We start from the raw sequence: 14,037 nt of genomic DNA on the forward strand, positions 1-14,037 counted from the left end.
TATTTTATTATGGAGTTACAGTATTTAATCAACATTTTCCATGTCCATATTATAGTGGGCTAGTTCAAGGTCAGACAAACTATATTTTAGACACAAGCAAAAGAAATCCTATTGTTCGCATTCAAAAATAAGTTAATTTGTAGAATATTTAGCATTTTTTCTTCACTTCTTATGCTGTGAAGCTTTTTTTTATAGCAGTAAATGAGGAGTTAATTTATTTTTTTTAATTTCCTTAATGTAGCAATGCACTACTTGTAAGCACAGAAAGTGGTTACATGCAGGATTGATAATGGAAAGAAGCTAACTCATTTTCCATAAGTTTTACTGAAAGCTCCCAAATCCATTGTGTTCACTCGTACACTGAAAATATCCGAGCAGGGTGGCAAAGGCAGCAGGTCACCTTTTGTTGACTAGATAGTGGTGTCTTGAATAGATAGGGTGTCTTCCAGGCAATGATTACAGCTGATGCTAGGGAATAGTTGACTGGAGTTTATCCACAAAATTTGACTTTTTGTAGTTGTTCTATTCTGGTTTTGCCTGCAAATTCTGTATAATATGGTAGGAGGTCTTTAGACATTCCTCATGTAGACTGTGTACTGCTGAAGTTATTTGCAGTTGTGCATTTCATTTGCAATATTAAATTAAAATATCTATTGAAACATAGAGTAATTTGATTTAACTGATCATGGTTGAATGACGTGGGGCTACCAAAGGGGTTAAAGAAAAAACAATAACCAAAAACTGAAGTCTAATTTTGACCCAGGAATAAAACTTCTGCAATCTAGGTATATATCAGAATATTTTAAAGGTCTGTTCAGTTTTTAAAAATGTAATGACAGAAGACACTAAGATATTATTAATCTACTGTAAGAACTGTTTTGATTTTATCATTATATAGTAAAAACTCCAGGCAGATAAATTCAGAACTGTATATTTGCTAAAAGCTATTTTTAAATTAAAGCACCTTTTTAGTTTCTGAGGTTAGCAATATATAGCTTTAAGTATTTGAAGTGTATTTTTTTAAAGCCAGTTAGTTTAATGCTGACTGCTAATTTGAAACAGCATTGTGTTTGTTTGTTTAAGGAACTAAGCATATGTTTGTCTGAAATCTGACTTTTACGTGCTCCGCACCTGCACACACACAGAGTTTATTCTCCCTCCTCAAATGTGAGTGTACGCAATTTAAAGTCAAATTTAGTTAAATTTCTATTCAGGTTTGTATATGGTGAAATACATTCAGAATTAAAATATTGTTAACCTTTGATAAACCACAGAAGTAGCTCAATATTGTGAAACTGAACAAATGTTAAAATTAATACAGAACATGATAATATATTTTCTAAAGTCCTTAAGTGACTTTGCAGCCCAAGTCTCATTGAAAGTCAATGGGATTTAAGTTCTTAAAGCTGTAATCCTATAAAGATTTAGGCGCATGCTTAACTTCATGTACAATGAGTATTCCGTTGGGACTATTCAGAGTGCATAAAGTTAGTCCCCGATTCTGCGAAGACTTGCGCTTGTGCTCACTTTAAAAATGGGAGTTAGGCTCCTAAATTATTTAGTCACTTGTGAAAGTTTTATCCTATATCTTCCAAGTAACTTTCAAACAAATTAATCCTCACAACTCCTCTGTGAGGTAAGTGGAAAAGAATTGTTATCCTTAAGGATATAGGATAAAACTATATTATACTGTACTGTTATGTGTTTTAAGCTTTGTTATGGTATAAAAATAACAAAAGGAAAATAAAACATAAACTGCACTGAATTTACTTCTTAATCTATTTAAATGGAAAGGGGCTGATGGTAATTTTTTACTGTTACTGCGGTATGTATGAAAATTAAAACGGTAGAAGATGAGCTCAGATTAACAGAATATTGACCAGGTGTACTTGAAATAGCAGTTCATTAGGTATGTGTTAATTATATGAGATTACTTCTGAAATGCTATGGTGGTTTCATATTTTAAATTGCTTATTAAATCATTAATTTTCTAGCAGGTAAATGAGCCTTACATTGTCATCTTAATCTCTGCAGATTTTACCTTTCTTACCATGTCGTCAGGGCACTTAAAGCAATAACAACTAGCTTTCTAGAAATACTGTATTATCATCTAGTTTGTTCAGAGAAGATTTATTGCTTCTGCTATGTTTTTGTTTCTATCATGTGTCTACCACTTTCAGGCTTAAAACTGCATGTGTTTAATTTTTGTTTACTTTTTTGTATGACTAATATAGATTCATAAAAAAGTATCAGAATGTTTATTAAATTAAATTATCTTCTCACTGACAGTAATATGACCTGTGGTTACACCAGGCTGCTTCAGTCTATCCAGAGGATCATATACCGGGAAGGATTTGATGGATCCTATCCCCAGGTACTGAGCACCTTCAGTGTCTTCTATAATCATGTAACTAATGTTTGTTTTCAAAATTCTCTCTAGGGTTACACATGAAAGGTCTTGGAATAATTAACAGCGAACAAGCTGTTTCTAAGCATTGCTGAAGTAAACAAGTAAAGTAAATAGAGAACCTGGTTCATATGTTAATGTGTATTCGGAGTTTTACTTAGTTCTCAGCGGATATGGGTAGACTGTGCAAATTAACTGTAAACCAACATTTTTTAAAAGACTTATTCTATGCTGTAGCTGCTAAAATAGGTTGCTAAATACAATGAAACTAGGCAAAGTCTATTTTCCCCTGTAGATTTTTCAGATGGCTGTTTTAACAACGTGGAGTTCAAGATTAATTCACAAAACTATTAAGAGCTGGCAGTGTATTCCATGCTGTGAGGTTTGGGGTTCGTTGGTAAATTAAAAGACATGTATCTTTCAATAACAAGAATTGAAACACAAAGAGCTATTATAATGCCATTTTAACTTAGATTAACCATTTATAGCTCTCAGAACTGCTTACCTTCAGGCATATCTGTAAATACTCATAAATCACAGAATGAATCATCCAGAATAATTTTTTAAAGACAACAATTTCAGAGGAAAACTTTTTCTAGTTTAACCAATACTTAGCTGACACCTTTCTTTGTCTTATTCAATCATTCTTTGGAGTTCACCTTAATAAAATAATCAGTCATGTGTGGTGATGCTTAATTGATAGATAATTATATTATCTTCATTGCTGTTATAAAATAGCAACTTTATTAAGGTAGAAGTTAACTACTATTGGTTCTGGAGAATGTCAAAAAATATAATATGCTATATACTACTAGGCAGTTGAATTATAACTATGTGGAAGACAGCCTTGGATTTTGTTTGGCTGCTTTTCTGTCTAGGAGTATTTTTTAGTAACATTAACTATATGGAATACTTGTGTATTCATTTAGCTTATTTTTGCAGTTTTCAGTCTCTGCAGAGATTCATGGGCAAGCATGTTTTCCCTTTGGTGGCAGTGCCCGTCTGGAGAAGTAAATTGGTCCCTGACAGGCACCTCTCCCCACTTGCTGTGGTAACCATGACAACAGGCATGTCATAACAGTTCCCACAGTATAGTATGCAGAGCTGCTCCTCCAACAAGATGACAGGTCCTCTGGAAGCAAGAAATCTTAGAGAATGCAAAAAGCAACAGAACCAAAGTGACATGAACACCCTGGGAACCTTCAGCCGGCAAATAATGTGCTACTGGAAAAGACTCCAGTAACTGTGTTTGTTTTTCTTAGCTTAAATATAGAACCTGTGTATATTCCAGAGAAACATTTATATTTTAAAACAAAATGATGAAGTCCATGATTTTTGGATAGTTTTTTGCAAAAAATTAGAAATAAAACATCAACTAACATTGTTCAAAGGAATACTCATAATGTGCACTATTTTAAAATAGTTTGTTAATATTAATAACATCAAAACCAAAAAACTCCAGATAAATTCAGAACTGTATATTTGCTAAAAGCTATTTTTAAGTAAAAGCACCTTTTAGTTTCTGAGGTGAGCAATATGTAGCTTTAAGTGTTCAAAGTGTATTCTTTTTAGCCAGTTAGTTTAATTTAGAAAGCCATCAGATCATGCCTAGATACTAATTTCTGCTTCAGGGAAGATATAGAGAGCTTGAAAATGAAAATGATTTGCTGGAGCTGAAATGTTACTTTTCTAGAATAATCTTTTCCCTATTCACAACCTTTCTTCACACAGCATATTTTGCATGTTTAGGTAGCCCTGTGTAATACAACACTAATAAAAGTACATTCAAAATTGAAATTAATTGTGGGCCAGATCATGCTCTGGGTCTGTGACCTATCGCTCTCCCACTTCTATGGGAAATTCAGCTGTTTCTATTGCACTCCTTTCCCTTAACCGAGTCCTGAGAAAGGCTTTCTCTATGGCCAAATAGAAAGAGGGTGGACCTGGGATAGGCTGCATCTCCCCTGCTCCCCCTCTTCCAAAAAACTAAAAACAACCCTCTGTGAAATTGTATTAACTTCTGAGTGGTGCCCCCCTCCACCTGGAAGAATCCTCTCTCATTGATAAAAAGAACAGAAGTACTTGTGGCACCTTAGAGACTAACAAATTTATTTGAGCATAAGCTTTCGTGTGCTACAGCCCATTTCATCGGATGCATGCAGTGGAAAATACAGTAGGAAGATATATATATATATATACACACAGAGAGAACATGAAACAATGGGTGTTACCATACATACTCTAACAAGAGTGATCACTTAAGGTGAAAGCAGCAAAGAATCCTGTGGCACCTTATAGACTAACAGACTTTTTGGAGCATGAGCTTTCGTGGGTGAATACCACTACATGCATCCAATGAAGCGGGTATTCACCCACGAAAGCTAATGCTCCAAAAAGTCTGTTAGTCTATTAGGTGCCACAGGATTCTTTGCTGCTTTTACAGATCCAGACTAACACGGCTACCCTCTGACACTTGACACTTAAGGTGAGCTATTACCAGCAGGAGAGAGAAAAACTTTTTGTAGTGGTAATCAAAATGGTCCATTTGCAGCAGTTGACAAGAAGTTGTGAGGAACAGTGTGTGTGAGGGGGGGAAATAAACATGGGGAAATAGTTTTACTTTGTGTAGTGACCCATCCACTCCCAGGCTTTATTTAAACCTAATTTAATGGTGTCCATTTTGCAAATTAATTCCAATTCAGCAGTCTCTCATTGGAGTCTGTTTTTGAAGTTTTTTTGTTGTAATATTGTGACTTTTAGGTCTGTAATCGAGTGACCAGGGAGACTGAAGTATTCTCTGACTGGTTTTTGAATGTTGTAATTCTTGATGTCTGATTTGTGCTACTCTGAAACCTTGCATTGATAGTAGCTCACATGAAGCTGGAGGAAAGCCCACAAGGACATGTAAGCACAGAGCTGCTGCATAGAGAGCTCTGATTTTGTGTGGACCCCGCTTTGAGATTTACAGGGATCGGTGGCCAAACCCCTACTTTTTCCATACAGTCAAGAGACAAACCTCATGGAGTTTCTAGATGTCTTTGCAAGTTGTTCCATGGTAGGGTCTGGCCCTGAAGGCAAGGCTAACTACTGCTTCAAGGGATGGTCCATCTGTGTAGAGCATACGTGGGCATACATGCACACCGTACTCCTGAATATGGAAATTTTTAGCAGCCGTGTCCATTGGTCTGCACATGCATAGATGAACTCCTCATGCTCTAAACCAAGGGCATCAGTGGCAACACAAACCAACATCTCTCCAGTTCTTTCTTACCACTGTATGTCTTGAGTCAGAATCCATGTCCACTTCAGTCTCTTGCTTCTGTAAATCTGTGAATACAATTTGTAAGTGCTTTAATAGCTTAATATTTTAGTGTTTTACTGTTTTTTTTTATAGTTACCATAGTTAGTTTTAGGCACTCTCCACTTTAGGGGAAGCTTCTCCCTCCAAAAAGGGATTATCCCAAGAGTTCCTGGGTTCAAAAACTGCTCTCCTGTCCTGGTTCCTTCTCTGTCAGTGACAACCACTACCACTCCCTCTATGCCTTGGGAAAACTCCTATTGCCACCAAGTGCAGCTTCTGCCATTCCTTCCATCCCCAAACTCATGAGGGACGAAAATTCCATCTGCGGAAGCAGCTCATGGAGCAGGCTATGAGACCCCATTCAGAATCAGGTTGAGGAGACTCCCCTGTACATCAACCTTAGATAGTGAGCAGCACCCCTCCAAGCATGATCGCCAGAGTAGAGACAAAAACTCTTAGGCCTTAGAAACCTTTTGACAAGAGTAGAGGACGTGAACATAGGCATAAGGACAGGTCTCCATCCATTTCTTCGTCTAAAGGAGAGGATCGCTCCCTGTCTCAGTCAAAGTTTGGTGAGCCACTGCACACAAGTGCTAAAGAATTAGGTCCTCATAAACATGTCGGAGAATGAAAGGCACAAAAGAAGGAGGATCTGGTTGTTCCAGATCCACCTTGCAAACGTAAGGAGCTGTACCCCATGGTTACACCTGGCAGTCGAATGTTGGGATCGCATCCATTCTCCATGCGGGATCCCTCAAACACTAGACCTTTGGACGACTAAGGCAATCCCCCATTGCCACCCCAGAAGCCCCCCAAACACCAGGGGGTACCAAAACATTCACCTTTCCCGAGGATATCTTCGCTTTGTCCTACCAACCATCTCCCCCTGCTACCATCTCCAGCTCTTCTTCAAGACATCTCTACACCCAGGGGACAACCTGAGGGGAAGAATATTACCCCCTGCTATGTCTACATCTAACATTCTCCCACTTGTTCTATTAGCACTGCTGGTAGAACAGGAGCCTGTCATCTCATCAAATGATGCTCCTAAAGAGGCTTCCCTCCAAGGGAATCAAATCCTGTTGGAGATGAGGAAGGATTTGGAACCCCCCACATACTTCTGAATACAGATATGCAGGGGATAGCTGGTACGGGATACTTTGGGGTCCTCTCCCTCTGGCTGAGCCCTACTGGTACCATGGGAGCCATACAGCAGATGTCCTGGATCCGTGTGGGAATCACACCAAACCTCCTTTCCCAGCTAATACCAACTGGCTTCATCAGAATTTGCAGTGGAGGAAGAGAGAGCCAGATCTGCTGGTTCTAACTGGTATGTCATCTTCCTGACTGGATTAAGTGGTTGCTCCATCATCCACCGGCCCACCCAGTGGTAACAAACAGTACTAGGACTTGTTGCAGAGAGCGGCAACCAAGCTGGAAGTACCTCTCAAAGTGGTCTAAGACACACAACAGGACCTTTTGGACATACTCTGGCCCTTCAAGGGCAGACTTTTCATCCTGCAACCCCCCAGATCAGTATGGCACACCTGCCTCTTGTGCCCCTACCCTAAAGAGAGTGGTATTTTGTACCAGCTAGGGTTCAGTGTTTTTATTCACCCACCCAACACCGAATTCCTTAGTGGTGCAAGCAGCTACAGAAGCATTCAGGACACAGTATTCTAAGGCTACTCCAGCTGACAAGGGTGCTAAATGCCTTGATCTCTTCGGTAGGAAAGACTTCTCATTGATTAGTCTCCAATTCAGGGTCATTACCTACCAGGAGTTTTTAGCAAAATAAAATGTTCTTAATTATTCCAAATTTACAGATTTTAAAGACAGACTTCTCCAGGAGGACAGGGCTCAGTTCTAAGCCCTCATTACTGAAGGCAGGCTAATAGTCAAAACATCACTTCAATCAACAGTATAACTAATATTGCCTCCAAAAGCCATTGCCACTGTAGTCATGGGGCAAGAATCATGGCTGCAATCTTTCGGGGTTCCCCAGGGAAGTTCAGAGTACCATCCAGGACCTTCCCTTTGAGTCAATTTTTCTAATGCAAAGATCAATGAGTCTTTGCATACTCAAAAAGACTCTGCAGCAGCCTTACGATCCCTGAGCATTTACACCCTTGACGCAGAGAGAAAACATCACAAGCAATCCTAGCTCAGGCATTCTGTCATCAATGCTCATATAAACTCACGCATAAGAAGCAAAGGATTCAAAGACCCAGATATACGGTTTCTTCTACAACTACCACCCAACCCCACTCACCATCCAAAGGATTGTTTTGATGATACAGTCAAGGGCCGCAGATCAACACTATGCTATTCTTCATTAGCCCCAACACCACTTTGTTGGCCGCCTGATCCACTTTGCTCTCAACTGGACAGCAATAAATACAGACAAGTGGGTAGTAGACATGAAACACCAAGGCTACCAGTAGAGTTTATTTCAGCTCCCCACCACAAACGACCTTTAGGATCTTTTTAGGGAACACTCTCACAAGGAGATTCTGCATCAAGAGGTAAATTCTCTTCTTGAGAAAGAGGCCATAGCATATACACCCACTCCAATGTCAGGAGAAGAGGTTTTACTCCCAAAAAAATCCACTGGATGGAGACAGATTCTCAACTTACATTAATTGAACGTATTCTTCTGAAAATTGAAATTCTGCATGATCACATTGGTATCAATAATCCCCTCTCAGGAAGAGGCACTTTGTTCACAGTCCTCAACATGAAGTATATTTATTTTGATACATGCACCAATTCCACAGGAAGTTCCTCAGATTTCCCATTGAGCTGGACCACATCCAGTTCCGAGACCCTCCATTTGGATTAGTTATAGCACCCATGGTGTTCACAAAGGTCCTTTCAGCAGTGACAGCTTGCATGAGACTAAATGGTTTCACTGTCTTTTCATATCTCAACAACTGGCTTCTGATGGGCAGATCCATCACGGGAGTCCAGTTGGCAATTACATTCCTGCTCAGTCTTCTATCTTCCCTGGGAATCTGCGCCAATTATGAAAACTTTATTACCCCCCATGAGGTCCATAGACTTCATAGAAGCATTCTTGGACACAGCTACAGCAAGAGCCATTGCCTCACCAAGAAATTCCACATCATGAGCGATCATATAAAACAGGTCACCCTCAAACTTTGGACTACAATCAGGACTTGCCTTTCTATCCTCAGCTACATGGTTTCATGCACTCACATTACAACATTTGCCAGGCTCCATCTCTGCAGTGTACAGACCTGCTTTGACTCCTTTTATTCATGAGAAAAGGACAACATCAATGCCAAAGTGTCACTTCCACTCAAGGTTTTGTCCTCTTTTACCTGGTGGACAAGACCAAAGAAAGTAAGGATGTGAATTTCTTTCCTCACCCCTACACCCAAGGCAACTATAGTCACAGGTGCTTCCCTGGTAGGTTGAGGAGCTCGTATGAAGAATTATCTTGCACAAGGCATCTGGACCCTTCAGGAGGCCAGAATGCACATTAACTGAATTGAATTAAGGGCAGCCAAATGGAACTGTTTCTCCTATTGGTCACAACAACACCAGTTGCCTCCAGATTGCCAGAATCTCCACACCTAAAATAATTACAGAGCTTCATATGAAGCATACCATACACTTACCAGTATTTTTGCTGAAAGTATATGTCTCTGATGAGAAGGCTTCATTCCCTGGACATCCAATGGGCACTAACCTTTTATCTGCTAAAACAAAAGCAATTAGAAAAACACCTAGACTTCTTATTGTTATAGACAAGAGATCAAGAGATGAAGCTCCATCTGCCCAGGGATTCTCTCAGTGGATCTCAGCTGCATATCCTTTGCTACCAGCTAGCTCATATTCCCTCTCCGGATGGATGCAAGGTGTGCCTTTACTAGAAATATGTGGGGCAGCTACCTGAAGCTCATGACATACCTTCACAAGATGTTACATTTTGTTCCAGTCTTCTGGAGAAACAGCCGTAGAAACAGCAGTCTTGCAGGTTGCCATAACGTCTGCATCCTGGCACCCACCTCCTGTTTGTTTGACTACTGCTTACTAATGTGGAATACACCTAAGGATCATCACTCAGATAAGGAAATTACTTCAAGATGTGGTCCATATCTGCATTCCACTAATGGCCTTCAATGCCCACTGCTGTGAGTCATCTCTAGATTCACAGTCAAAATAGGAATTGGAAAGGCATTGGTCTGCACTGCCCTTTATGCTCTCTGTTCAGATTATGAGGAGTTCCACTGCGCATGTGTGACCCAACGAACACTGCTTACTAAAAATATCTGGACACAGGCTCATGGTGCACATGCATACCCATTTGTGGAATACAGATATAGACCTCACATCTCAAAGAACCTCCCGTTAAAGGTAACTAACCTCCATTTTCACTCTGGTTTGTAAAACTAGAGGAATGTGATGGATGTAGTCTTAAACTGCTCTTATTTAGTTTGATGTTTAACTGTGAATAAAGCACAATTCTATAAATTAAATATATGTCACATGCAACCTGCAGACATTTTGGTCTGCCTTGACATCAGTATGTTCATGACCTCTCATTTTCCTTAAACCAAGGTTCTGTGGTCCCAGTATCTGAACTAGAATCTGGCTAGAAGTGAATGGAATGTGTCTCAGCCCAGATGATAAACAAGTCCAACAGCTGTAGGAGTAGGAAGAGACTGCTATTAGAGGTTTAGCAGACTTTTGCCAAAATGGTCCAGAGCCTTTGGGCCCAGATGCTCTGTTAGCATTAGTGACTCATAGAGCATTTCACCATCTCTTGCTGGCCAGGAGACTGCAACAGTTCCTCTCTAGTGTGGACCTGGCAACAGTTGATATCTGTTACTTCTCGGCTCCACTGCTGCGATGAACTCTATTGGGGGCTATCCTGAAGTTAACCCAGAACCATCACTCGTCTCTTAAGTGGTTCAGGCCAGTCTGAGCAGTTTGCAATCAAATACCCCCTCTTAAAGCCCTAAATAATCTAGAATCTCATAATATAATATTCCTTTTCACCATAACCTGGGACATGATTAACATTGGCTGGTAATGGCTTACTGTTGGGAATTAAGTTTGAACAATCTGTAAGTTAAAAATACTTCTAAGTCATTAGGAGTTGTGCCAACTTCACTGTTTTAATTTGGTCCGTCATGTTTGGTGACAGGACTTTCTCAGCTGAATTCTTTGGAATTATCTTTCCTTGGCACCCATTGGAGCCCAAATCTAGTGAATTTCAGGGCAATGATGCTGATCAAGGATTTATTTTGCTTAGTTTTTGACTGACTGCTTTTGTTTTCTTCTTGTTTTGTGGTTAATTTTCTATATCTGTAGTGTCTAGGCGCCAAAGGAATAATACTGTAGAAATGAGTAAAGTTGATTCATTTAATCTAAAATAATTTATTTGACTATACAACTTCTAATATTGTAGAATGTATTTAAATTTGTCAGTTCTACTCTCCAGCGCAAGTGTGTTGGTGCAGAACTTCTGTCTACTGCTTGCCTCATAATACAAGAATTGAATGAATAATTAGTCCTGTAATATCAACTGTCCTCGTAGAAATTATGAAACACAGAAAATATACTTTGTCCTCAATGAAACAAATAAGGGTACTTTTAGCATTTTTGACACTGATATATCATTGTCTTGGAGTATAAATTTATCATATCCATCCTACAAAGAAGAATTACGTGTTGTTCTATAAGGACTTGCTGGTCCTTACCTTAAAGCAATTATGGGGCTAACTTTCTGATTCAGTTTTGTAAATGTGTTTACAAGCTGCTTTTTTTTATTTTCATTGACCAGAAAAGGCAATTTTTTTGTTAATTGCAAAAGTTCAGAGCAAGTCAAAAGACCTCCCATTTCTATTCATGACTTACCTGTGTGTTGTTTAGTTTGTTGATATGAGATACTTTGAACACCATTTATTTTTGCAGCTGACTGTTCAGAAAAACTGGACAAAGTTGATTTTGTAACCTACCCATAGTTTATGAATTGCTTAAACATTCCAGAAAATGGGATTTTCTAGAAATTTTTGTACACCATCATGCTCGCTGCTTAGATTCTCAACGCTTACCTTTCCCACTCTGGCCAAAATTATGTAACATTCCAACACTTAGATCAATGTCAGGTTTTGCTATATTATCCTGTGCTAGGATTTGGGTACTATAAACAAGTAATTTTATATATTACTACAGACCAAAGAAAAGAATGTGGAGCAATAATGCACCAGTACTTGAATATATTGCTTTCAGAGAGAACAAAAGAGATTCTAGCAGGTCAGTTCATTTCCTTATCCAGGAGAGTTGAATAAACTGAGGTTGATGCAGCAGTGTATGTGTTTTATAGATGAGTCCTTAAAAGCCAAGGTCCTGTCAGCACTGCATGAACAGAGTTTTTGTAAGAATAACTGTTTGCTCTAATGTCCTGGTCAAAATTTCCCCTCTGTGTCTCAAACACTGCTGTGCAATGTGCTAGTTTTGTGTCTGGTTTCTACTCAGTAGGAGCTATGCTTAGGTAGTTGGTGAAATTCTTCTTTCATATGTGGGTCAAGATTGACAAAGGGCACTTCTTCACTTTGCTGCCTTGTAGAATTCATAACTCTGTGTTAGGTGCTCAGGCTTTCTGTATAATGCATGGAGACAGTTAGGTGCCTAAGAATGGGATTCACAGAAGTCAGCGCACTGAGCAGAGAGCTGCCTAAGATCGCCAATAGAAAATGCTAAGGAGAGGGATGTCGCCTAAGGCTCTGCCCCTGAATGGGATTTTGGCACCTGTGTCCACTCAGTATTCACAGCCATAAATCCTCTTTCTGGAGTTAGGCACCTAAGCCAAATTAATGGTTGAGGAGAGGGGTAGTGCCCTCATAACTTTTGGCCCAGTTGTTAGAACACTCATCCAGGATATGGGAGACCTGACATGGGTTTGATCATTTTTCCCCTTCTGCCTGATATGGAGCAGAGATTTGAACTTGAGTCTCCTACCTCAGTGCCCTAACCACTGGGCTCTGGAGTATTCTGTGGAAGGTCTCTCTCAATCTGTTGAAACTGTTCCACTGTGTATAGTTTAATATCCATTGATCCAGAGAGAGAATGAATGACTCCGTAGATCAGTGGTTAGGGCACTTACTTGATAGACAGGAGACCCAGATTCAAATCCCTGCTCCACATCAGGCAGAGGGAGAGAACTGAACTCATGTTTCCACAGCCTGGGTTAGTGTTGTAACCATTAGGCTAAAAGTTAAAAGGGGACCACTACAACAACCATAGTCTGTTGTATGGTTTACATATGCTCAGAGAAGGCTTACTAGATCAGGTCCTAAAAGCAAGATAGGCAAGAGAATGCCTAGTTATTGAATCCCTTTGGAGCTTAGGTATGAGTTAAGTAATAAGCTTCTGGGCAGAGTCAGGACTTAGGTGTCTGAGTGCATCCCCAGCTGCCAAAAGTTATGTCCCTTAGGGACTTGAATGGCAGAATCATAGGTGCTTCAGGATTCTAGGCATCTGTTGGGTTAGGCAGTAGCTGAGCAGGGAGGTTGTGAATGACAGTGGCATCTAAATTCTCCTTGTGAATCTAGCCCAAGTAGTTTATCAAAGTACTCTGAAATTGCTTAGGATCAAAAGTGATGTAGGTATAGTCAAGGATTTTGGTAAATATCCAGGAATGAGGTATGAGTGACTTATTGGCATTTTATATTGCAAACAAAAATGTTTTGTAAGAAAATATTTAGTCAGAAACCCAGTATGAACTCTCAGTATGATGAGCAAGTTCCCAGAATGATGTAATCTTTTGCCTGTCTGGTGCTACTACAGAGTTCATTAGCTAACATTCTCCTTTAAAGACTATCAAAAAGGAAATATATTATAGACTCAATCCACCTTTTCCCTCAAATCCTCTGTCCTACTCAAAAATGTGCACTTTGGATGCGTCTCCTGTCTATAACCATAGCATCTTAATGGGACAGCTTCCGTTTTGAAAATCATATTTCCTTCTGAAAATTTTGTACTTACTAGTGTTGCAAGTAACCCTTAAAATTACTATAATGGAAAGAGATTGGAGAAAATAATGTATTTTTCTCTTTACTTTTGCATTTGACAGCATCGTTTCATATAGTCAATTTAACTTTTTGGTGAATGATCCACACTCCCTCGTGCAAAAGGGAGTGTACCATCGATATTTACTTTTTTTTTTCAATGTATACATTCAGTCAGTAAAAAGAGTGCTTCTCCTTTGCTCTAGAGGCACCTTGAAACATTTGAAAAATAAAAATATGCAAATAGGTTACTCCAGGAGACCTGCTTCACCCAGTCATTAATATAA

General features: G+C 39.4%; 1 protein-coding gene across 8 annotated transcripts in view; it reads left to right on the forward strand.

The window, feature by feature from the left end:
- Positions 1–14,037, forward strand: part of ELP4 (elongator acetyltransferase complex subunit 4) — a 283,737-nt gene that overhangs the window by 97,143 nt on the left and 172,557 nt on the right. For all 8 annotated transcript variants that reach the window (XR_004000077.1, XM_030560245.1, XM_030560252.1 and 5 more), the window contains exon 6: positions 2,290–2,374. Coding sequence is in view for 7 of the 8 variants with exons in the window: in XM_030560245.1 (XP_030416105.1) it covers positions 2,290–2,374 (85 nt within the window). In the remaining variant the exon portion in view is untranslated. The remainder of the gene's footprint in view (positions 1–2,289; positions 2,375–14,037) is intronic.

Source organism: Gopherus evgoodei, chromosome 4 (genome assembly GCF_007399415.2).
Source record: "Gopherus evgoodei ecotype Sinaloan lineage chromosome 4, rGopEvg1_v1.p, whole genome shotgun sequence".
Lineage (NCBI taxonomy): Eukaryota > Metazoa > Chordata > Testudines > Testudinidae > Gopherus > Gopherus evgoodei.